Source organism: Lampetra planeri, chromosome 21 (genome assembly GCF_965212315.1).
Source record: "Lampetra planeri chromosome 21, kcLamPlan1.2.h2, whole genome shotgun sequence".
Taxonomy (NCBI): Eukaryota; Metazoa; Chordata; class Hyperoartia; order Petromyzontiformes; family Petromyzontidae; genus Lampetra; species Lampetra planeri.
Genome location: NC_136127.1, coordinates 12,468,896 through 12,494,968, shown reverse-complemented (window position 1 = coordinate 12,494,968; position 26,073 = coordinate 12,468,896). Strand labels below are relative to the sequence as shown.

At 57.6% G+C, this 26,073-nt stretch overlaps 1 protein-coding gene across 3 annotated transcripts in view; it reads right to left on the bottom strand.

Annotated features, from left to right (window-relative positions):
• Positions 1–19,211: 19,211 nt before the first annotated feature.
• Positions 19,212–26,073, bottom strand: part of GPATCH8 (G-patch domain containing 8) — an 87,720-nt gene continuing 80,858 nt past the window's right edge. For all 3 annotated transcript variants that reach the window (XM_078604041.1, XM_078604042.1, XM_078604044.1), the window contains 2 exons: positions 23,546–25,801; positions 19,212–23,257 (listed from right to left, as the gene is read on the bottom strand). In XM_078604041.1, the coding sequence (XP_078460167.1) occupies positions 21,310–23,257; positions 23,546–25,801 (4,204 nt within the window). In that variant the 3' untranslated portion in view covers positions 19,212–21,309. The remainder of the gene's footprint in view (positions 23,258–23,545; positions 25,802–26,073) is intronic.

The following is a 26,073-nucleotide window of genomic DNA, read 5'->3' as shown; positions in this document are numbered from 1 at the left end:
GAGGAGGAGGGGGGGGTGCAAGAATAATTTCTGCTTAAGGCCCCCCCCCCTCCCCCGCACAATGGGCTTACACGAGCGCTGGCCTCAGGAGTCGGGCTCCAGTGCAGGCCGCTCGAGACGGGGTTGTAAATGGGGCCGCTCCGAGCGCCGTGACTCTTCCTGAACGCGCGCGGCGCGGACAGCTGTCGGGCAGAGCATGAATCCTGGACGAGTCACTTGGAACGGCCGTGCGGGGAGCAGTCGGTCCACTTTCACCTCCCTCGCCCTCTCTCGCTCTCTCGCTCTCTCTCTCCCCCGGCTCTGACCTCCCCCTCTCAACCTCTGCATCGCAAATCCCCCAGCGGCCAGTGAGCGCAGATTACTTAAGAGCCACGTGCGAGACATCGGCAGCAGCAGCAGCAGCACGATTGACGCGCGCTGCGCATGTAGTCCCCGTTGCTCGACGGATTTTATTTGCTTGAACACAGCCGACGATTCGCAGGCTCCGAATATGCACAAAACGTCACGCGGCCAGTAACAAACAGCACCATCAACGTTCCGGAGTAAAAAAGAGTCGATATGTTTCTTGACTTGAGAGAGGTTATTGTTGTGAGAGGTTGGCGGGGGGGGGGAGGCGATAGTGGAGCGAATTCGAGAGTGGAACGGTGCGAGGGCAGACGCAGACTGAGAAGTGAGGTGACCCGCAGTGTGGAGGGTGGATGAGTGGGGGGTGATCGGGTGAGTCGGTTAGTGAGTGGGTGGGTGAGTGGGTGAGTGAGTGGGCAGTTAAGTTGGTGGCTGATTGGTGAGTGGGTGGGTGAGTGGGTGCATAGACATTTGAGTGAGTTGGTGAGTGCGTGGGTGAGTCGGCGAGTGTATGAGTGAGTGGGTTGAGTGTCTAGGCGAGTGGGTGAGTGAGTTAGTGAGTGGATTAGTGAGTGGGCGAGTGGGTGAGTGGGTGGGCGAGTGGATGAGTGAGTGGGTTGAGTATCTGGGCGAGTGGGTGAGTGAGTTAGTGAGTGGATTAGTGAGTGGGCGAGTGGGTGAGTGGGTGGGCGAGTGGATGAGTGAGTGGGTTGAGTATCTGGGCGAGTGAGTGAGTGAGTGGATTAGTGAGTGGGCGAGTGGATGAGTGGATGAGTGTGTGGGTTGGTGTGTGGGTTGTTGGTGTGTTGTGAACTGCAGTGTGGTGACGTAACACCGTGCGGTTGAGACGAAGCAAGTGCAGTCAGCCCTGAACGCGTGTGCGGCCACCGCAAGCAGCTCGTGGACTCGGCACGGCACTGCCGCCGGCCTCAACCCACTGACCCTGAAATCGAACCCGAGAAACAGAAAAACATCTCAAGACGATTCTGTTTTCCACGCCAGAATCTTTCCGCACGGACAGCCCCCTCGAGGGAGCACCGAGCGAGACTCGGGAGCGGTGGAGATGTTCGGAGCGAGCTGTGGATGCGAGGCCCGCGGTGTGGCGCTGACCCGACTGAGCGTCGTCGTCGTTCTCACGGAGCTGCCCCCCCCCCCCCCCACGTGATCGCTGGAGGCCGTGGAGCCAGGCGACGCACGCCGCCTCCATTCCGATGGCTTCTGTTTGCGCGTTTTTCTCGCTGCGCCCCCCCCCCCCTGTTGCTGAAACAACAAATTGCGCCGTTCGAAGACAGCACGCACTTGCGAGCTGCAGTGTCAGTGTTTCTTCGCGGTCTGGCCAAACAAAAACAACCCCCACCCGCAGCGACGGATCAATACGCGTGGCTCGGCACGCAAGGCAGGGCCGGTCAATGTTTGGGCAGCCACACATTCATCACGACGAATCAAAGCCCGTTTTGTGAAGCGTTCTGCGTGTGGGTTTAATTATTTTTGTTCACCGTACAGCGAGCGAGGAGAGCGAACCGGAGACGGTCGCCGTGTCGACCGAAGGGCGGTGGGGGGGGCATCGCGGGGTGGCGGCCCACGGTCACGGACGATGGCGCGCGGGCAGAGACGACTCGTCGAGCGGCAAAAGCCACGGCGGAGGAATCGTGGCCTTAGAGGACGTCCAGCGGGGAGACGGAGCAAGCGCCGAGGTCGGCACGCGCGTCGCGTGCGCCGCGCGGGGGAGTGGGGGGGGGAGGCCTTTATCCAGCAGTGGATCAACACGCGTGCTTTGCTGCTGCTACTGCCGCACACTTCCACGCTGCACTTTGCGTGCGCAGTGGTGATGGAGAGGGGGGCAGTGGGGGGCAGTGGGGGGCTGTACCCACAGCTGCCCCATCGAGAGTCTCGTTGGCCGTAGGAGATGGTTTTTTGGCAGAAGGAGGAATTCCATCTGCCCTCCCAAACACACAAAGACTCCCCCCCCCGTATAGCCTCAACAAGCTGTGGAGGCTCTACCGCTACCCGACAACTCCCCACGCACACACACGCAGAGTACACACACACCCCACATGCACACCCCATGCGCACATACATAGTACACGCACACTCCCCACACACACACATAGTACACGCACACACATAGTACACACACACACACCACGCACACACACACACGCAGGCAGGTGAGTGGGTGGGTGGGTGAATGGGTGGTTAGAGAATCGGCGGACGGACGGGTGAAGGGGTGGGCGCGTGGCTGGGTGCGGGGCTGGCTGAGCGGCACTACTAACGAAGCTCTGGGGAGGCCGAGCCACGTGGCTGTCAGGAGCGGCGGTGAGCAGGGGGCAGGCGCAGCACGTGGCTTCTCAATTGGCGGCGCCCTCCAAGGACCGGGGGGGGGGCCTTCACAGTCGCCGGTCGTGCACGGAGCGCGTCCGCTGACGCGTGCCACGTGCTGCGCGTCGGCCTCTGGGCGGCCTCGTGATGAAGGGGGTTGCTGGGTGGCTGCAGCTCGCTTGGGAGATGCTGTCGGTGAGGCCGTAATCACAATCTTGTACTGAGACTGCTGCTGCTGCAAAAGCAGCAGCGGGAGGAGGAGGAATCCGATGAGCGACAAAGATCTAAATTTTTTACTTAAAACTTTCGTGACTGCAGCCAATGGCGGGGCCAGAATTTTCAGGTAGTGGGGGGGGCAACCCCTCCAGCAATGAAAAATGATAGAGGAGTTGTTAGTAAGTAAGGAGTTGTTAGTAAGTAAGGACTTGGTAGTAAGTAAGGACTTGGCAGTAAGGAGTTGTTAGTAAGTAAGGACTTGTCCCTTCTTTTTTTTTATTCGACGCGTGTGTGGCGATAGCGCAGCCATCGATCGAGGGTCGAATTCGAACCGCGCTGTGTGATCGGCATCGCGCTCGCTGAAGGTGAATGCCTTCAGGGAAGTCGTGTCCTGTAGACGCAACTGCGCACAATTCTGTGAGTCACTTATAACCGCTTTGCCGTTACTTAAAATCTAGATCGTTACTTATTGCCAATTATGGACTCAGACTATTGTCCTATCATCTCATAGAGTCCCTGGCACAGAATAATATGCTACACAGTGCCAATGTATTACTAATAAACCTCAATGATCCAATCAAAATGAGGGATTTCGATCGGATCATTGGGGGGGGGGGGGGCACGTGCCACACCACGTGACTGCAGGAATTCATATTCTTTGTTTTTTTCGGTAAAGTCACGGGGGGGGGGGGGGGGGCGTAACGTCAGTGGGACGAAGAAGCTGTGGGATGCAGGTGACGTCACCGCGCAGGTTTTGCGCGGTGACGTCACTTGTGCACCAGCCAGCCACAGCCAGCCAGCAACGGCTAACATCAGTGGTCTTGGGCTTCCGTTAGGTCGACTCAACCTTAAATGAGTGCCCGGCACGGTGTGTAAACATCAGCGCTGGGGAGACGAAGGTGGCCGGGCGTGGTGCTGGCCAACAGCACTTGCCCCAAGAGTCTATGGGGGGATCTTTGTCTTTGTCCGATCTTATCTACCACACTGGACCAACCCGGCAACCCTCTCAATCTCCCAAATCTCGTGCGATGTCACTGCGATTGCGTCACAAGCGAGCGTCTCGCGCAGCCGACGAAACCATCGACGACTTCGCGTTCCGAGCGGCTGCACGTTCCGTTGGCTCGCTGACGTCGCGGCGCGAGATGATTGGTTCCGTCAATAAAAATAAGATTTCAAGACGACGACGAAGACGACGGTTTGCAAACAGCCTGCGCAGGAACCCTTCGCCAAGTGCTGCCTGGCGCTCACAAACGACGCGCGCTGAGTTCTGGGTAAATTGGATCCGCCGGCTGAGAGCGCCACTCTCAATGCAGACGCTGCCAAGGGCTGTTTTTGTTGTTTACATTTCTCACTCGTGGTTGTGTCCCGGTGGTCGCAGCCGTAGCGCGAAATGTATACTGGATGTGGTGTGCCGGGCCCTGAATCGAGCCCTGGCGTTACCCGTGAGCCCGTAAAGCGCTGCGTTCGTGGCGGCAATCGCCCGACATCGCGGTGAAACTGTGACCCGCGATATGACCAGAACTGTGGCGAGTGCCTCGTCCGGTGTAATCGAGCGCAGTGACTCGCTACTGCAGCACTGCAGGTGAAGCGAGTGCGGCTGGAGGTTGATGCGAGCCGACACTGATCGAGGGAATTTTTTTCCAGGTGGAGTTGCCCGACTCACCCGCTCAAGGCTGGGGAAATTGTTTTAAAATTGGTTTTACAACCTCAGTTACTACCGCATTGTCCCACTATCATTACCGTCTCCAGCCATGATCCATCCATTGCTGGATGGATAATCTCTCACCGCCTCGTAATGCACCAACGCATCCAGCCCCTGTGTATATACATCTCACCCGGTGCTTTATTTCATCTGGGCAGGATGTTCCAGGACAGGGCAAAACATAAACATATAATCAGCCATGATCAATCCACGGTTGGAGTAAACCTCACACTCCCCTCCAAGCCTGGATGGACCTGCTACTCTTGTACGGGGTGGAGTCTATGCAAGCCTCTATACCACTTTACGACATTTCTAACTGATGTCGGGACTTTTTGCCTACCCACTCTGTACGCCAATTATTTAATCATGAGTAATGATCTCAGGTGTGTGGCAGCACGCGCGCGCGTGCACGCACACACGCGCGCACCTGCTGACCTGTAAAGTGGCTGCTGCCTGCGATTCGCAACGCGGCGGTGTCACGCTCCGCAATTAGCGCGCATTACAATTCCTGCACCATCAGCGGCGTTGGTGCGTAAATCTCGGGGCGGGAATGCGCGTGCCTGTAATTGATAATCACATAAATGCACGCGCATGCCATTAAGAGGTAATTGGCGGAGCTGGTGGGGGGGATTGGCGAAATGGGGTGAAATGTCGGAGGAGATGTTGCGTGGGTACGCAGTGATGTTCGAACGAGGGCGAACCTTCACGCGCTCCCAACAAAGCTGAACGCGTGAACGACACGAGCCCGCGTCTGTCCGTCCAGCCAAGCCTCACCGAGTCTCAAATCTTGTTATCAGGAGGGTCCTGCCAAGTTTCCACAGTAGGGGGCGATGTTGCTGCTGCGTGTGATCCCGTTTGAGAAAATTTTGCATCGTCGTTTTTCAGCATTCAGAACGTTTCACCGATACCAGTGATATTGCGTTGTCGTTTTGTTGTTGTTTTAGCTGCGGGAATAAAACGTAGAACCCGATGGAAACCCACGCAGAACAGGGGGGGGGGGGAGAGAGAACAGACACCACGCAGAGAGGAACCCGAGTCGGGAATCGAACCCTTCGAGCGCTACCCCCGTGCTGTCTCGCGAACGAACCGAGAAGCGAGAACATGAATCCCAACCGCGGCGCTAATCGCAGCCCTAACCTCAACCTTGACCCTCACCTCGAGGCTTCATCAGAATTGTCCTGCCCTGCAGATCGATCCCCGTGTTGACAAATTGTGGCATCTGTGCGCGCGGTCTGGTCGGGCCACGTGGCCGCGCATCGATTCGTGTCCTCGCCTCTCGCACCTCGCAGCAAGCGTCGCTAAGCACGTGGGGGGGGGGGGGGGACGGGACTCGTCACCTGTGGATTACTCCTGCCACAAACTGCCCCCCACCAGCCCCCCCCCCCCCCAAACTCCGGCCAATTAACACAACAGCTGCGCGCACGGAGCTGAATAGTCGAGACAACAGAAAAGTATGAACGGACTTGACGAATGTTCGCTTTTGGCGCTCTCCTCGCCATGCCCCCGTCACGTGGAGGCGCACCGGTCCCCAGCAGATAGACACTCGCGGAATCCCCCAAGCGAAGAGATCTGCGGCAGCTTGCGAGCAAAGTGTTTCGGCGGCGCCGAGCCAGCGGTGGAAATTCCATAGTTCCACGACGTGTGCCAGGATGTCCGTGGTAACGTAACTCTTGGCTTCTCACGAACGTGGTACATGACGGTGTACCGACTTTATCGACCCTGCACAATGATGGCGATAGGCTGTGTAGCCCCACCCCCGAGATGTGAACTCGCAACTTCAGTCAACTAAACACGTGGCTTTTCCTAGTCGAAGCGATCGTGTTGTGGAGGGGTTTCACGACACGCACGTGGCCACGGCAGTACGCAAACATCAATAATGAATTCCGAGATGCAGCCGAACGCTCTGGCCGTGTGGCCACACCGGAGCAAGACAAACGCGATTACTTTTATTGAGCACACCAGTGACGTCACGGGCAAGCGACTTCTGCACCTCTTGTGGTGTGTAAATAACCCCCCGACGAAGAGCGTGCTCCTCTCGTCGCGTTAACCTCTGCAACGCGGGCCAAGCCGGACCGCTCTCACCACGCTCGCTCAGTGACGGTCAATCCCCGTCTCATTCATTCGTCACTCGTTGGACTCCTTCACCGAACTCAGGCAAGCCGGCCATGGTTCCTTCACGCAGCTCACCTGTGCAGGAGTGAGCTCCCTCGGGTCCAGGTGTCTCCCCGGCTCCCCGCGCACGAGGCCCCGCTCCATCTCGTCTCCGACGGTGCCTCGTACAGCACCGTATGTATGTCTGTATGTATATACATGTATGTGTGTGTATGTTGAACTTCTTTCGCACAGTACGTAGCCAACCGCGCTAATCGTAGGTGCGGGGTAAGGACAACAAACGAAACACAAAACGCAGTTCTAGAGAAGCGAATTTGTCGATGGAGGTGATGTCTAAGTGCACGGCTCCAGTGGCTTCCTAATACCGAGAGGAAAGAGCGTTCCAGACGGCCGCAGAAGCGCATCCGAAGTAAAGCAGCCGCTCGGCTCAAGGCGCTGCTCTCGCCCGAGGCTCTGAGAACGTCCGACTCGGCAAAGAGGCCGCACCCGAACACTCTCTTTTCCTAAACCGCTGGCGATGACGTCACGCCGACACGCACCGGTGCGTCCCCTGGAGTGACACGCGCACAGACAAAGATCCCCCACCGTGGAGACGTTCCGTGCTGTTGGGACAAGTGTTGTTTGCGAGCGCCTATTAAGGCCGAGACGTTGTCGCGCGATTTGGGGCCAATGTGGCCAGCAGCACACCCGGCCGTCTTTGTCTCCCTTGAAGCGCTGGTGGTTTTACACACCGCACCGGGTACTCGTTTACGGCTGAGTCGACATAGGGGAGGCCCAGGACCCGTACTGACATCACTCACCGCTAATGTTAGCCGTGGCCGGAGAAAACCCAGGCATTGCGCGAGGGGGCAACCCTCTATCCCAGTACAGATGGATACAGAGGGCGAGGGTACGGCGCCTTCTCGACTCCCACGGGAAGGGAGTGTCACAACATTGGTGCGGTGATCCACCAACCTTTGAAGCCAGCATCGTCACTCTCACCTGGCGGAGGAAGAGATGGGCGACACGAGACGTGAAACGATTAATTGATTAATATCCATGAATATCGGAGTTTAAGCTCACGGGTGGAGCAGTGGCGCGGCGGTTAGCGCAACGCGCTACGAGTCCGACTCCCGGTCACTGCTAACATCTGTGGCGCGTGATTTACGAACCGGCGTCTCTTCACCAACCGAGTATGGCCACTCAACCCCCACGACCGACGTGGGGGAGGTCTTCAACCCGCAGTGGATAGAGAATGGCTGCTGCTGCTGCTGCTGAAAGGAACAAACCTCCAGAGTCACCTGCAGGGAGCCGATGGAGCGACTCCCTGCAGAGCGCAGCGTGACCGCACGTCCCCGTGACCTTCCCCTCCCCCGCCAGGGTCACCGGGGAAGTGTGGGGGGGGGGGGGGCGTGCGCACCCCCCCCCCCCCCCCGCGTGGCTCGGCACAAATTGGATATAAATCTCTTAACGCGCGGACGGACCTCTTGTTAAGAGCCCCGCAGCAGCCGCCCTTACGGAGCTCATTCCCTGCGGCCGTGGGGCCCCTCCCGTCTGACAGTGAAACCTCCTCATTGCACAGCCTCCTGGCTCGGGTTTTAAAGCACGGTGATCCTCCCCCCTCCCTCCGTCCCCCGTGGGCTTGTTATCCTGATCCTCTGGGAGAATTCGCCACCCCAAACCCACACTGACAAGACCCCCGCGTCTTGGGAGTCAAACCTAGGGGCCTTTAAAGGCCAAATGCGAATGTCTTCCCAGCCCGGCTCGAGACGCGACCTCCTTACCTCGGTTCGACTCCCTGCACGGGAGGCCGACCGCATGCAATTAGAGACAAACACGGCCGTGGAATTCCCCTGCGCCCGAGATAAATATAATAATAGTGACGTTTTAAAATAAAAAAGGGCCTCACCGAGTCTCAGGATGATGTTTAGGGAGATTGGCGCTGCATCTCATTCACGAGTTTGGTCTCGTGTGAGTGGAAACAGAAGAATCCGGAGAAACCCCCCACCCCGAACCAGGACATTGCGCCCAAAGCTCCGCACAGATAGATTCCAGAATCCGTCGCTGTACCTCCATCTACCTGGCCACGTCGCAGCCCGGGCGTGTAAACCCCAATTCGCTATCGGACGTGGAGAAAGATAGACACGGAGAGAGAAAATAAACACGCACCGAGACACGGAGCCATTCGCCTTCCTCGTCACCACGCACCTCAAGGGGGGCGGGTGGCGCTGTCATCGTCTCCGTCCAGAAGTGGGATCCTTCACAGATGAAGAACACTGCCCAGGCTTGTCACGGCACCGCTTGGAGGGCCCAGGGGCTCCGTGTCGGCCGTCTGTCCGCGGGCCCGGTGCGGATTCTCAGCAAAAATACATCAATAAAACAGCAGCAGCAGCAGCAGCAGTAACAGGAGCTGCTTCACGGGAGATCAGTCGCGGTGAGCAGCTGTCCGCGGACGCGGCGAGTCTTCGTTTGGGACCACGTGGGCTGCATGCCTCCTGTGGGACCACAAAGGCTGCATGCCTCCTGTGGGGGCATCACCCAGACGGCGACGTCGTTGTCCCGGTGATTCGCGGTTCGAACCCCGTGGGATGCCCTGGTTATCACTGCGGTTGTATTAAAGCCGTACAAAATACTACTACTACGCGCCGTCTGCTTGAGAGTGGACGCTAAAGAACATTTGGACCGTCGTCACGGTCCAAATGTTAATGATTACACCGCAAATTACTCGACTGGGATCACACGCACACACACAGCAGCAACATCACCCCACTGTGAAACGACTCCAGCCTGTCTGTGACGCACATGGCCTCGGGCCACGAGAACGATAGCGCCAATGAGACACGTGATCTAATTACAACCAGCTTCATCAGGCGACGGCCAGGTGGACTTCTCCACAAATCTGGTCGTCGCCTGATGAAGCTAGTTGTAACTACTGGCGAAACGTCGTACTCAGATTGTAAATGTTGTGGCTTGGCTCTCCAACACACCGGTGTGCTGTACTAGTGACGAATTGGCCACGTTCTGTTTACGTGACAACCCTTACTAGTTGGCTGTGTCGGGTGGTGGCGGGTTTAACGACACATTTATATTTTTACGCGATCTAACCCAAATAACCTCTATTATCCCCAATATTGTGCGCAACGCGACGCACCTGAAGACGCTGTACACAACGCAGCCACGTGGTGTGGCACGTGGTGTGGCACGTGGTGTGGCACGTGGTGTGGCACGTGGTGTGGCACGTGGTGTGGCACGTGGTGTGGCACGTGGTGTGGCACGTGGTGTGGCACGTGGTGTGGCACGTGGTGTGGCACGTGGTGTGGCACGTGGTGTGGCACGTGGTGTGGCACGTGGTGTGGCACGTGGTGTGGCACGTGGTGTGGCACAACACACGGAGTAATGTCTGCGTAACGAGGTGATGGCTAAGGAGGCGTATACAATACAACTATGAGAATAGGATTTCCCCTTTTTTTCTGGCAACAAAACAGGTGTTAAGATGTTACAACACCAAACTGAAACCTTTTTACGAGGAATCGTGTCTACATTAACCACATTACTTGTGGTCAGAATGCAAACAAAAAACATACTATGATCATATATGCATTGTGTATTATCAGAATATGTTTTTGTTTGCATTCTGACCACAAGTATTGTGGTTAATGCAGTGACATGATTCCTTGTAAAAAAGGTTTCAGTTTGGTGTTTTAACATCTTAACACCTGTTTTGTTGCCAGAAAAAAGGGGAAAACCTCTTCTCATATTTTGGTACTGGCAAAGGAGGTCCCATGATACAACAACGATGTTCAGTTCCTTGTCAACCCACAAGCGGGTGATTCAGCTCGTTCACCCAGGAAAGCCTCCCCGGGTCTCGAGACTCTTTTTGAGGAGGATCCTGCCGAGTATTCGCAATGCCATTTGTGAGCGTTGGGATGTTTGTGGCAATACCAGTTACATTGGATGTTTTTTTTTACTGAGAAAACCCACGCAGAACAGGAAAAGTGAGAGAACGTACAAACTCCACGTCGAACGGCACCCGAGTCGGGAATCGAACCCATGCCACTACTTGCCGCTGTGCGATTCCGTTGAGTGATTTGCTGGCAACTCTTCATCATTGGGATGTTTTGGCCGACACGGCTTGCGTTGTTTGTGCCGCCTTTGCTGCCGTGGCAGCTCACACCACGGGCGATTGACGAATGTGTTGGCAGTGTTTGTTGTTATTTGTGCAACGCAGTATCACCAAATAATCCATAAAACATTACATGGGGTGGCGTTTACATTTCACGTTGTGTCCGATCACTCCAGACGCGGAGTTGAAGGCCGGGCACCTACGGAGGAAAGCGTCTTCGTGAGAATGTGTTGTTTTTGCGTTGTTTTTGCGTTGTTCATGCGTTGTTCACGTGGTTTTCATGTGTTGCTCATGCGTTGTTCATGTGCTGTCCATATGTTGTTCACGTGTTGTTCACGTGTTGTTCATGTGTTGTTCATGCAAGAGCGCAAAGACCCCGAAGGCGCCTTCAGATCGCTACTGGGCAATCTCCACGAGTCCGCCTGGCCCTGGCAGTTGTCAATTCATCTTATACCGTCGGGGTGCGTAGGTATAAAGGTGCAGCTCTGCAATTGCTTGCTCACTCCACTGCTAGCGGAACAGTGTTTTGCATGCGTGTTTAGTGTTGTTGTCCTTCCCTCCGCATCTCCGATGAGCACGGTTGGCTACGTACGGTGCGTAAGAAGTTCCACGTGCACAGGGAGGGGTCTTGGCTAGAGAGTGCACCTCGAGAGGACCTGTGGCCTACTCTTCCACGATGGCTGGCCAGACGTCTAGGACGAGGTAATAATACCCACACTTTACCCCACCACTCGCGGACTGCCTGCCGATCGACTAACCAATGAGCCCCCCCCCCCTATTGATTCACCTGCCGCGCCGGGAAATAGAATCAAACCAGCGAACTCCGGATTGCCAGTCACGTGCGCTGATGACCGTTACGACACGGTGGCAGCAGCATCCCTCGAATTCCGTGTAAAATATTTTATTCACGGATAACATTCGGCCAAACATCAAAGCAGACCCAGTATTCCATCGGCATGAATTCAGCAGGTCTGATGCATCTATATATAAATAATGTAGATGTACACGTGCCACTGAGCGAGGTAAATGCGATGGTTTAGTTGGTGTGAAGATTTGTTTAAATATTCGTCTTCATTTCTGTGTATATGCTAGCGGTCGAATCGGAGCAAATTTGCATCAGCAGCTCCCACTGCTGGTCCAAAGACAAAGATCCCCCGTGTAGCTTTAATAGACTGTTGGGGCAAGTGCTCTTAGCGAGGAGCACCGATGAAGGCCGGCACGGCACACGAGTGGGTGGCCAGCACCACGCTCGGCCGCCTTTGTCTCCCGAGTGGCGATGTTTACTACACACCGCAGCAGGTACTCATTTGAGGCTGAGTCAACCTAGGGGAGGCCCAAGACCGGTACAGTTGTAGTGACATCGTGGGATGTCAGTGTGCAGTGCCGGTCCTAGTAGCGACATCGTGGACACCACGAGGGTGTGGGCGCAGTGCCGGGCCGAGAGGGGCCCCGTGAGCGCTGAGTGACAGCGCTGGATGGCACCACGCTTGGCATGCAGTGCCAGCCCCTACAGGACAGGGTGGGGGCGTGCCGGCCGTAGGAGTGAGGTTACTAAAGGCCACGTTGTAACTGGTGTAGTTAGCCTGGTGGTCACCACCACAGGCTGTTATTCTGTTAAGGTGGAAGTTACCCCGTGTGTTGGAGTTAAATACATGTGTTGCCTCCAAGTCTACGTCTGCGACTCAGTCGAACTCACTGCACAGATAATCGTCCCTGGGGTCGCCGAGTTCGATGCGCAGCGCGTGACCCCCCCCCCCCCACACACGCCGCTACTCACACGTGACCCCCCCACACACACGCCGCTACTCACACGTGACCCCCCCACACACACGCCGCTACTCACACGTGACCCCCCCCACACACACGCCGCTACTCACACGTGACCCCCCCACACACACGCCGCTACTCACACGTGACCCCCCCACACACACACGCCGCTACTCACACGTGACCCCCCCCCACACACACGCCGCTACTCACACGTGACCCCCCCCCCACACACACACGCCGCTACTCACACGTGACCCCCCCCCCCACACACACACGCCGCTACTCACACGTGACCCCCCCCCCACACACACGCCGCTACTCACACGTGACCCCCCCCCCCCCACACACACGCCGCTACTCACACGTGACCCCCCCACACACACGCCGCTACTCACACGTGACCCCCCCCCCCACACACACACGCCGCTACTCACACGTGACCCCCCCCACACACACGCCGCTACTCACACGTGACCCCCCCCCCACACACACGCAGCTACTCACACGTGACCCCCCCCCCCCCACACACACGCCGCTACTCGCGCGTGACCCTCCCCCACACACACGCCGCTACTCACACGTGACCCCCCCACACACACACGCCGCTACTCACACGTGACCCCCCCCCCACACACACGCCGCTACTCACACGTGACCCCCCCACACACACACGCCGCTACTCACACGTGACCCTCCCCCACACACACGCCGCTACTCACACGTGACCCTCCCCCACACACACACGCCGCTACTCACACGTGACCCCCCCCACACACACACGCCGCTACTCACACGTGACCCTCCCCCACACACACACGCCGCTACTCACACGTGACCCCCCCCCCCACACACACACGCCGCTACTCACACGTGACCCCCCCCCACACACACACCGCTACTCACACGTGACCCTCCCCCACACACACACGCCGCTACTCACACGTGACCCCCCCCCCACACACACACGCCGCTACTCACACGTGACCCCCCCCCCACACACACACGCCGCTACTCACACGTGACCCCCCCCCCCACACACACGCCGCTACTCACACGTGACCCCCCCACACACACACGCCGCTACTCACACGTGACCCTCCCCCACACACACGCCGCTACTCACACGTGACCCTCCCCCACACACACACGCCGCTACTCACACGTGACCCCCCCACACACACACGCCGCTACTCACACGTGACCCCCCCACACACACGCCGCTACTCGCGCGCGCTGTGGGCGGCCGTGATGGACAGGAAGGAAATTTCCCTTTCCTGCAAATTCGTTCCCCCTCCTGATTATTATCGCGCACACCCCAGTTTGATGAAGCCGAGAAGAAATCTCCAAAACAAACACCACGCATCGTAATCACTTCTGTTCTTCCTCGGTATTATGCCGCTTCCCGGCGGGGGGGGGGTGGGGGGGGGTAGGGGAGGCGAGCATCTTGCGGATCGGAAGGTTCGCGAGTTCAAATCCTCGTTGCGGGATGAGTCGCAGCGTCATCTCGCTGGGGTCCAGCACGAGCGCCCACCGCGGGGAAAGTCAACAACCAACGGCGGTGGGCCAATTGATACTCAGCCCCGCTCCAAAGGCACGCGGCGAAGTTTCAGCCGCTGGCGCGGAGCGGTAAACAGCGGCAGATGAGCACCGCCTCCACGCTCATTTGGGCAGGAACCGCCGATTTGTTTGCTCTCTGCGAGGCGCTGTCAAATCTGGACGGCGGCTGACTTATTCAGCTGTGTCAGACGGCGCTGGAGAGAGAGATATGCACACACACAGGACTGTATATCGTTAAATAAAAACCCACTTCAAGGCGGACCTGCTGGAAGACTGCGGGAAGGGGGGGGGGCGCCAGTGTGTCCCCCCCCCCCGGTGGAGTACGGGGGGCACGGCACGGCGAGTAGAGCGAAGCCCTCTACCTCCCACTGACCAAGCCCTCTACCTCCCACTGACCAAGCTCTCTGCCTCCTACTGACCAAGCTCTCTACCTCCCACTGACCAAGCCCTCTACCTCCCACTGACCAAGCCCTCTACCTCCCACTGACCAAGCCCTCTACCTCCCACTGACCAAGCTCTCTGCCTCCTACTGACCAAGCCCTCTACCTCCCACTGACCAAGCCCTCTACCTCCCACTGACCAAGCTCTCTGCCTCCTACTGACCAAGCCCTCTACCTCCCACTGACCAAGCCCTCTACCTCCCACTGACCAAGCTCTCTGCCTCCTACTGGGCCGGCGCGAGTGAACGCGCGCTGCTCGGCAGTGGGCGCCTTGTGACGGCAATACGACGAGGGCTGAACGATTTGGGGAAAATATCTAATTGCGATTTTTCTGACAGATATTGCGATTAAATTTGTATGAGTCAAGTTCAATATTCACTGTGTAAGAGATGTAAAACATGTGGAGCATTACCACAAGATACTATTAAAATATTAACTGCTCTATATATTCTAATGCAAGGATGAAAACTTAAAATATATGAATTGCTTCCAACATGCATTTATAAAAAAAATTTAAATTGAAATAGAGCAATCGAACATAGAACAATTGTTAAGTTAAATAAAGTAATAAAACACAATTCCAATAAGCAAGTAATAGGACTTTTAAAATCGCAAAAAATCGCAGCCTTTGGGATTTGCTAATCGCATTGTTTCAATTGCGATTTCGATTTGAAATCGATTTATCGTTCAGCACTCAATCCGACACTGCCGGGCGCCAAGAGACAGCCGCCCGCTCGAAACGCCGCCGTCATCAGCGGCGGCGTGTCCGGAGAGAGACACGGAGAGAGAGAGAGAGAGACACGGAGAGCGAGAGAAACGGAGAGAGACACGGAGAGCGAGAGACACGGAGAGAGAGACACGGAGAGAGACACGGAGAGAGAGACACGGAGAGAGAGAGACACGGAGAGAGACACGGAGAGAGACACGGAGAGCGAGACACGGAGAAAGAGAGACATGGAGAGAGACACGAAGAGAGAGATACGGAAAAAGACACTGAGACACACAGAGAGACACTGAGACACACAGAGAGACACGGAGAGAGACAAGGAGAGAGACACAGAGAGAGACACGGAGAGAGACACGGAGAGCGAGACACGGAAAAAGAGAGACATGGAGAGAGACACGAAGAGAGAGATACGGAAAAAGACACTGAGACACACAGAGAGACACTGAGACACACAGAGAGACACACAGAGAGACACGGAGAGAGACACGGAGAGAGAGAGACACGGAGAGAGACACGGAGAGAGACACGGAGAGAGACACGGAGAGCGAGACACGGAGAAAGAGAGACATGGAGAGAGACACGAAGAGAGAGATACGGAAAAAGACACTGAGACACACAGAGAGACACTGAGACACACAGAGAGACACGGAGAGAGACAAGGAGAGAGACACGGAGAGCGAGACACGGAGAGAGAGACACGGCGAGAGAGACACGGAGAGAGACACGGAGAGCGAGACACGGAGAAAGAGAGACATGGAGAGAGACACGAAGAGAGAGATACGGAAAAAGACACTGAGACACACAGAGAGACACTGAGACACACAGAGAGACACGTAGAGAGACAAGGAGAGAGACACGGAGAGCGAGGCGCACGCCAACCCGGCGCCTGACTGTCCGCTGCGCCGGCCCATCACTCATTTGGGGCATCCCATTAAAAATAAACAAAACTATCCATCGTGTCTGGGTCTGCCGCTCGTCTCGGGCGAGTGGGCACTGAACGCCTCTGTCAAAAGTTCGTGTCACCCGATCGATGGCGCTCTTCTTCTTCGCCGTTCGTTGCTCGTCGCGTGCCGCCGGCCGAGGGCGGCTGCTGATGGGAAGCCGCGCGGGGCCTGGGCCCGCACCGCCCGCCGCGCGCGCGGTCAACTCGTGGCCACTCGACCCTCTCGACCCCCCCCCCCGCTCCGTAAGAACAACACCGGGCACAGTCCCTCAATCTTTCCTTCTTCATCAAGAAGCAATTATTTTTGCATTTAATCCCCGAGTCATTTATGCCGCGTTTCTAATGAGACATCATTAAGGGGCTAAAATGACTAAATTGAATTTGAATAATGTATGAGTTATGAACACTCCAGCTGTAAGTGGCTCAGAAACCCAGGTGGTGTAGGGGGGACTGTGGGTTGCCGAGGATGAGGGGGGGGGGTGCTGTGGGAGGCGAGGCCGTGGCTGCCGCCTGCCTCCCGCTGCCCGTCGTCGATCAACAACTTCCCGGGCGCTCTGCGAGTAAAGCGCATCGCGGCAAGAGCAGATGAAGGCGGGTGAGTAATGGGAGGGGGTGGGGGAGAGCTGGGGAGAGAGGGAGGGAGGGAGACCGTTCTGCACACAGCCCATTTGAGGTCATCGCTGTGCCTGAGTGACGCAGCTCAGCACGAGTGGCTGTCACCAGGCCTGGCTGCAGCTCCTCTCGCACGGAGGGTGGTGAGGGGGAGTGGGCACCCGAAAAAGACAAAGATCCCCCGTGTAGCCTTCACAGACTGTTGGGGCAAGTGCTGTTAGCGAGCACCAATGAAGGCCGGCACGGCACACGAGGGGGTGGGTGGCCAGCACCACGCCCGGCCGCCTTTGTCTTCAAAGTGGCGATGTTTACACACCGCACTAAGTACTCATTTGAGGCTGAGTCGACCTAGGCGAGGCCCAGGACCGGTTCAGATAATCGTCATTGGCGGTGCCCGTGAGCGGGCATCGAACCCGGGTTGCCGGGTTCGTAGCATAGTGCAGCGCGCGAACCGCTGCACCACCGCTCCTCACGGGGCACCCATAACAGTGGCAGACCACCCAGGAGCGTGAACTTGGGGGGAGGGGGGGTCACAGAGGTGGGTGCGGCGGTGCGGGCCCCACTCCAGGGCCTAGCGGGCTCCACCCCAGGGTCCCGCTAGGCCCCACGAGGCCCTTGCTCGCCGTGACCGTTTCCTTTAAAGTTCGCCAAGAACGCGTTTGCAATTCACATTCGGAAGAAATGCAATAAAATTCAGGTTTAAGATTAAAAAAGATTAAGAAATGTTAGAGGCTGCAGGTTGTTTATATCGTTAAAACGCATTCGAGCTTTCTTCATTGCCATCAGCCAGGATCAATCAACTGCTGGATGAAGGCCTCGCCAAACCATCACCGTATTTCACTAGTCTACCATGCAGAAATCCACTTATCTGCATACGCGCAAATTTAATCGTTCCATCTCCACGCTGGACGTTTTCTTTGGTGCGTTCCCTCCTTTGAGCGCCACACCACGCAAGCCTCGACCAACCCAGCCATACCCCCCCCCCCTTCCAGCGACGCGTCTTTCCCAAGCTCATTTACTTTCCTTAAATAAAGATTACATCCCGAAACCTCCTGATCCCTCTCAGTCACGCGTTCCTCTCCGTGCGTCTCAATGAAATGCCAAGCATGCGTCGCTCCGTGCATCTGCTCCAAACGCACGAGCCTTCAGCTTTAATTCACAAGAATGCTGTCGACAGTTCCGAAATGCTTCTCTCTTGGTGCATTGCTCAATAATTTTCGAGAAAATTAAAACTACATTTTTCGTGGGACAACCCCGGCTCCCTCCCCACGTGCCAACATCACGATTCAAACAAGCCGAACGGCACCTGCGGGCGCGATCAGGACCCCGAGTAAAAAATAAACCTTTACAATTCTGGCACGCACGCCCAGCCATCCGACACAACATTCAAGTCACCGCCGCTATCAATTACGTTCATAATACATTAATGAGAACAAATGCTCAAATTACGATAACAATGGTGAAATTATGGCTTGTTAATGCTGCCTAATGGAGTTTGATGTGAATGAAACATTCTCCGCTAAATATTTCTCCAGACTCACCAGTCATTTGCATTTACTCGACGAACAAAAAAAGGATCCAAGAGGGATTTGCGCTGAATGATTAGGAGACAAAAGAACCCCCTCCCCCCGCGTCTCATCTGCATACCCATATACGGCGCACGTCTATGAGTTGCAGGATTACACCCTATGGCTTCAGAACAGCTGATGCACTTTACAAATGCGAAGCCTCTCGACTGCACAATGAGCACGGAGTTTTGTTCCGGCCATCGCCCAACTGGTTCTGGAGCTGCGCCCAGGGGCCGTCCAGAGCGGGGTGCGTGGCCCGGGGCAAACCGCACCCCCGAAGCGTGGGGCCCGGGGCAGTCGCCACGATTTGCCGTACCCCAGGGACATTTACCGGCGTGCCGTGAAGATTGACGGAACGAAACTTAGCCTAAAAAACAAATGTTGTTCACAATAATCCGAGTTCAACTTGTTGAAAACGGGAATTGTTTATAATTAACGGTCGACTGCTGGCGTCATGCGCCACCATGTCATTTGTGCCGATTTTACAGTGGCGTCCTGATTGTAGCTGTGATTGGATGTCATGCGTCCCAATGTCTGTGTTCAACATATGGGTGTGTGTGTGCCTGACGTATAATCGACGCACACACGTGTTTAGCCTGTTCGCGGGGCGGATGAGTGCCTTGGAAGGAGACCAACACAATGTTTATGGGTCCGAGCAGTTGTCTGCACGCAAAAACACCCCTCTCATTTGAATAAACGGCACCGATTCGAAAATATAAATAGGAAACCCGATATTTGTCAAGGCTCCATTAGGGCCCCCCACACATCCACTCAACACCTTATATAGCAGCACATGCGTTTGTTAAAGCATTTGTTTTTATTAACAAAAGAAAAACCATTTCTTTACAATGAACACAGAACTCAGAATGATAATTCCATGGCAGGTATTCCATGACATTTTTCAGGCTGCCGGGAGATACAAAAGCCTTCGGACGAACACCCATAACGCCGAGTTTCCACACGTAGCCACCCATCATCGAGTTACTTGCGCTGCTCCTCCTTCCACTTGATTTTCGCGAGTCATTTGCCAACACTGCCACACTGCGCTATTATTGCACCGGTGAACGCCGAGATGTGCGCGCTTAGCAACACCTCGTGACCCCCGGCATTACTACATTAACCGTACGAGACAACCCTTTTAGAGCAATAGGGTTAGCTACTGTCAGCTGTAAGTGGCCACGCGATCGACTGTGATTGCAGGGCAGAGCGAAATTTCATTACGGTGCCAACAGGCTGGACTTCCTTTTAGCGTTATCCAATTGTGTAGGGAGCGGGGTTCAAAGCAGTCCCAGTTGTTGCCCAGTGTCGAAAGAAAACATTTCAAGCCGAGGGATCTCCAAACTTTGCTTTTTGTTTCTTCTTCAGAACATAAAGAGCAAAGCAGTGCCTATCGCTGCCCGCAAGTCAACATCGGATTGGATTTGTGCGTTACGGGTCTCCGTTCGTCGTAGCGGCTCGGCAGGATCGTGAAACGTGGGTGTCGCCCCGCACAATAAAGATCGCCGGTTGAAACAAAATCTATTTTTTTTTCATAACCATCATGGTCTTGCACGTAAACTTTCTCAACATATCTGCAGTGCGAGTCGGGCTCAGTGGCATCAAAACACGCGGCGGCTCCCTTAGCCGCGGGGGCCCCCCCTCTCGTAAATGCGAACGAGATTGCGGTTTGTAAGATGGGATCCATTTGAGGCTCCAAAGCGGAACGGCCGAATAGAAGGGTCATTTGTCTCGAAGGCTCCTGTACCTCCCCGCGGTTTACAGTAGTTACAATAATTTTACAAACCTTTAAAATAATATTTATACTTAAGTCCCCCCCGCCCCCCACCGCGTGTCACGATAAACGAGTGTTTGACACGGCAGGGCATAAGTCGGCTATTATAGAAAAAATGGACAGTACGCATCACCAACATCACACACGTTTTAAAGACTTTACAACTGTGCAGTTTCTACATTATACAAAAAGCCAGCAGCAGCTCCATTGTTTGCATACTGTATTACCGTACAATGATACATCGTTTCACTGATAATATATAACGCAGCACGATGAGATGGGAGAATTACAAAATTATTGCCGGGATGACGCGACGGGTTCCTCTCTCTTGCGGGTGTTTAAAAGCCACGGCCACGTGCCACACACACACACAGGCGCCGACGTAATACGAGAAAAAAAACGCAAAGAAACCCCACCAACAAACAAAAAAGTAACCAACACAACCGTCCTACACTTCACAGTAACGATGAGTTAAAAACAACGATGAAGCTGTTCATTGACAAAGACGGCGAGGGGGGTGCGAGTGGTGGGACGTTGACGGCCAATCCTCGTGGCGGTCAACACACGGGAGGGAACGCACCGTCATCAAACGAACGAAACGTGGGACGCGATGACGTGAGCAACGAACACGAGGCGGGGAGCAGGTTACGGAGCATTCGCGGAGACGGAGACAAGCATCGTCCCCCCCCACCCTCGTCTCCCCGATAGGCACGGTGCCGGGCAGCCCCACACCATTCCTCGATTCTCACACTCACCTTTGACATTTACATTGTTTTTTTTTTAACTCTGTGTTCATTAACTTTTCTACAGGGCTACGGAAAACGGCACAACAGAAATCAAGGGGGGCAAGAGCATAACTTAAGGAGAAGGGGACAAGGGCAGGGGGGGTGGGGGGCGGGGGTAGCGACTACGGCGCGTAACGTCACGTGCGCCACGTAGACCATCGCGCCGATGCGAACGGGACGCACGCACAGAGCCCACGTGTCCGTCACGGTCGGGCCCGCAGGATGCCTGCCTCTCACGCATTGCCATCTTCGCCCGCACGCTCTCAAAGTTCGCCAGCCGCGCCGACGTCGCGACATTACGAGCGCCGGCTTGCTTTGCGGCCGGCGCCGGCCGTCGCCCTCAGGACGAGGGCGGCTGATGGTGGTGGTGGACGTCTTGCGCTGCAAACGCGGCCGGGTGGATGAGCGGGTGCAGCTGGAAGGCGTGGTGGTGGGGCGCCAGCATGGCCGGCACGAACGCCGTGGCGTGGTGGTGGTGCATGCTCATGGGGTGCAGCGCCAGCGTCGGGTGCAGCGCCGACGCGGGGATCACGTGCACCAGGCCGCCCGTGCCCGTCTGGAAGGTGTGGTGGGCGGGGAACGGCGACAGGGAGATGTGCGCCAGGTGGTGCTGCGGCAGCGCGTGCACCTGCGTCATCTGCATCTGGCCCGGGTGGTGGTGGTGGGCGTGGTGGGCGTGGTGGGCGTGGTGCGCGTGGTGCGCGGCGAGCGGGTGCAGGCCGGCCGCCACGGCCGCCGCGTGGTGCTGCAGGAGGGTGTGGTGCACCGACGAGATGGACACGGCCGGGTGCTGCTGCTGCTGCTGGGGCTGCACCGCCACGTGCTGGATGATGGGCGTGGGCGACGGCACCTGCGGCGACATGACGGGCACGGGCGGCATGCTCTTGGCCTTGCTGGCCATCAGCTGTTGCTGAATGTGCTGCTGGGCCTGCTGTTGCAGCTGCCAGTACTTCTCCATCTCCTCCGGCGCGAAGGAGATGGGCTGGGCCGAGAGTGGCGGCGAAATGGCCCGGCGGCGGTCGTGGGAGCGCTCGCTCTCGCACGACTCCGACGAGGCCAGGGACTCCGTCGGGCTCTTGGGTTCCTCAAATATGATGGGGCTCGACTGTGGCCAGGGGTGGTACTGGGAGTAGGGCTGTGGCTGGGGCTCGTGTTGGTGCTGTTGGGGCGGTTGGGGCTGGTGCTGAGGCTGGTGCTGAGGCTGCGGTAGGGGCCGTGGCGACACCTGGGGCTGAGGTGGAAGCTGGAGATGCAGTTGCGGTGGGGGTTGACTGTCGGCGAGGGACGGCGGTTCCACGGGTTCCAGATCCATGTTGGTGCAGGTGTCTTGCACCGTGGCGTTATCGTTCGGAGGCTCCTCTTGCTTCGACGCTGCACAAGTGTCGTTACCCGGCGTCAATTCGGTCACCGTGGGCGACACGTCGGAGAACGGCGGTTGTGCTTCAACCTCGAGTGCGCTTAGAGAGAAAGGAAGGAAAGATTCCAATGTGGGTTTCTCAGGATCGGAAAATATCGTGCAGATGTCCATGTCGCCGTCCTTCTTGAAGCACGGTCGCTTGCAAATGGGCAGTTTTCCAATCATGGGCAGCACGGCGACGTTCCCCATGGTGGGAGGAAGCTTGGGCCCAAAGAAACCCTGCGGAGGGTCCTTGAGCCTAATCCCGACCTTGGTGGCGGTGGCAAAGGCCCCCTCGCCGTCCAGGGAGTTCAGCTCCTGCCTCTTGGAGCGAATGCGCTCCAGCAGCCGCTTGGCCGTCGCCAGGTTGCGCTCTTCCTGCGTGGTCTCGCGACGCTGCTCCGCCGTGTCCACGCTCTCCTTCTGGGCCTGCGTGGAGCGCTGCGGCGGAGGGGCCTGCGGCGGCTCGGGCTTCTTGTCGTCGTTGCGCCGGTTGCACTCCCGTCGCGAGGTGCCCGGGCGGTTGGCCGAGGCCGCCGCCGCCGACGCCGTCGCCGCGCGGGAGCTGCCGGAGCGACTCCGGAAGGACCGCTCGCGGGACGCGGAGCTGCTGTCGTCGTCGCCGCCCCTCCGCCTCGCGCCGCGCTCGAACGAGCGGTCCCGGCACTTGCCCCCCCCGCGTCGCCCGCGCCCGCCGCCCTCTCCCGAGCGCGAGCGCCTGGCGCTGCTGCGCCGGCTGCGACTGTGGCTGCGGCTGCGGCTGCGGCTCCGGCTGCTGCTGTCGCGGCTGCGCCGGCGGCGGTCGCGGCTGCCGCTTCGTCTCCGGCTGTAGCTCCTCCCGGACCTGCTGCGGCTTCTCCCGCGGTAACTCGCGTCGGACGAAGACGAATACCTGCGAACGCCAATCGCCCAAGAGCCGATCGTAACGGTTACCGATATTCAGGGATGGATGTCATCGTTTGTCCGCGAAAAAGAACGCGCGGAAAAATGGACAAATGCTGCATTTCAGATGTGAAAATGGAGAAAAAAATGATTTATTTGCCATGCAGAAAAAAACACTCCGTCGACATCTGCAAATCGTGCCGCGTGCGTGACGTGCGTAGGGGGAAAGAAACGTGGGAGGGTGAGAGGCAATGGGCACGGCGCTAGCTTTGCTTTCGGCACGATTTCACTCTTTTACCTGCGCCGCTTTGCCCTGCGCTGGGAGCCACTGTAGTCATCGTGCGCATCGTAGCTGCGCTTGGAGGAGTGGCGGCGGCGGCGGCGCCGGTGGCGCGAGCCCTCGCGCTCCGACGACCGCTTGCCGTCGTAGCTGCGGCCGCGGCTGCTCGACGAGTCCGAGCCGTGGCTCGAGCGGCGCCGTCTGGAGGCCGACCTCCGGCCGCCGCGCGAGTGCTCGCTGTCCGAGTCTCCGCCGCGCGGGGCGCTGCGGCGGGACGACGGCGACCTCTTCTCGGTGCGCCCCTCCCTGGCGTCGCTCTCGGGCGCTTTGCTGCCGTGCCGCGACTTCTTCTTCAGCTTGGAGCGCGACGACTTCTTCGCGCCGGGCCCGTCGGGCGCTTTCGCTTCGAGGCTGTCGCTGCTCTTTTCCTTGGTCGGGGTTTTGGCACTTGAGCACTGGGGCGTGGGATCTGCCTTCTTACCTTTCTCGTCAGCATTCGTTTGGGCTTGTCCCGCTTCTTTATGTTTGTGCCTCTTTTGTGTCGCCTCCTTTTCATCCGCCTGCGCACCGCTGTCCGCTCTGGCACTTTCTTCTTTCGCCGCCGCTTTCTCGGGCTTATCTTCTGTCGTTTTCTTCCTCTTGTGTTTGCTTTTCAGCGATCGCTGTTGCGGCTCGGGTGCTGTCCCCGACGTCCCCGCCGCCCCCACCCCCGCGCCCTGCTGCCCTTTATCCGACGGGCCGGGTTTGCCAGGTTTGCTCCCCCCCTTCTGCTTGCTCGATTTGCGTTTCGAATGTTTGCCAGACTTCTTGTGCTTCTTGTGTTTTTTGGCTGCTTTGGGCGCCGCGGGCGGTGCTAGGCCCCGGACCTCCGGGGTGGCGGTGCCGCCTTTGGCCGCCGAGGGCTCCCCGGCCGTGTCCAGCGAGGGGAGGGCCGTCACGGTGGAGCCGCTTCCGCGGGCCGCCTCATCAGCGGCGCCCTCCGACGCCGCCCCCTCTGCAGATTTGCATTCGCGGAGAGTCTCCACCTTCGTCGAGTCGGGCTGCTCGCCGGGCTGCTCGCCGGGCTGCTCGCAACCTTCAGAGGGAACTGCAGGACCGACTTTTCCCTTAAGCTGCCTGAGCCGCGGCTTAAACTCGAAATATAAAGGGTTACAGCTGTACGAGACGGAAGGCTCAGTCAGCGTGTGCAGGAGTAGCTCCGAAGGCCACTGGAGGGTGGTCGTTTCATCTCGGCTCAGCACTGAAAAAAAAGGCTCCGCCGCCTTGCGCGGCTTCTCCACTTTCATGGCATCTGCCTCCGGTGATTCGGCAGCAGCGGAGATGGTGGCAGCGGCGGCGGTGGAGGAGGAGCAGTGCGCTTCATCCTTGACGCCCGTCTCAGTCTTGACGTCATCCTCAGCGGTGGCGGCGGCGTCCTTGCTTGCGACGTCTTCATCAGGCCGCTCCAACGGAGGCTGGCTGGCATCTTTACCTTCCGCCGGCGATTCCGAAGCCTGCGGCGCGTCGCCGGGCCCACGCTGTTTCTCTTCCGCCTCGCCGGGGTCGTCACCGGCTTGGCCGGGGTCGTCACCGGCTTGGCCGGCCGCGGCTTTATTGTTGTCGGCCTCCTCCTTGGCCTTTTTCTTTTCCTCCGGGTCGAGGTCGTGATCCAACACCTTCTCGGCCGACTTGCAGAATATCATGAAGGGGAACTTGGGCTTCACCCTGCAGTGAGCCGGGGGGGTGTAGTAGTAGTACTCCATCACCGTCGCCATCTCCGGCTCTTTGGGTCGGCGCCGCTGACGGCCGGCCTCGGCCGCCGCCGCCGCCGCGGCCGCCTTCTCCTTCTCCTCCTCCTCCTCGGCCTTGGCCTTGGCCTCAGCCTCGGCCTCGCTCGGCGTGGGCACCACGCCTTCCGGCAGGGAGGTCAGCTTCCCCTTGTAGCTCAGCGTCACCTCCTTGGACTCCACCACCTCCTCGTTGCTCTCGCTGAACACGGAGGCGGACGACTCGAGCTTGGAGGGAGCCTTCTTCTTGGAGAAGGAGAACGAGACGCCCAGCTTCTGCGTGGCCGTGGCGGGGCTGTCGCCGTCGCCCTTGGGCGTGAACGGCAGGATGGCGGTGGCGCCCTGGCTGTTGGTGCTGCTGTGCGGGGACTCGCTGCCCTTCTCCCAAGGCGACGTGTCCGTCGCGCACTCGGCGTACAGGCCCATTTTTTCGGCCAGCTCGTCGGCGCCAAAGAACATGTCCTCCGACTCGCCCTCCGACAGCGTCTTGAACGTGCTGCCCGGAGATCTGCGCAGGCCGACAAGGGGCGATGGGTTAACGTTGTAACGGCGCCACGTAGGCTTTTTTTTTTATGCGGTCATGCCCGTACGGCTCTCCGATTTGTATTCGGGTCGTGCCAAGCGTCGTTCGGCACGATGTTCGACGCTTCGCCCAGAGGAATCGGTTCCCCAAGAGTTGTCGGCAGGTGGAGCGAAACGTCGGACAACATGCCGAACGACGCGCGGCACGACTGGGAATCACGTTGGATTGGTAAACATTGCAGTTGAAGCAAAAACCCA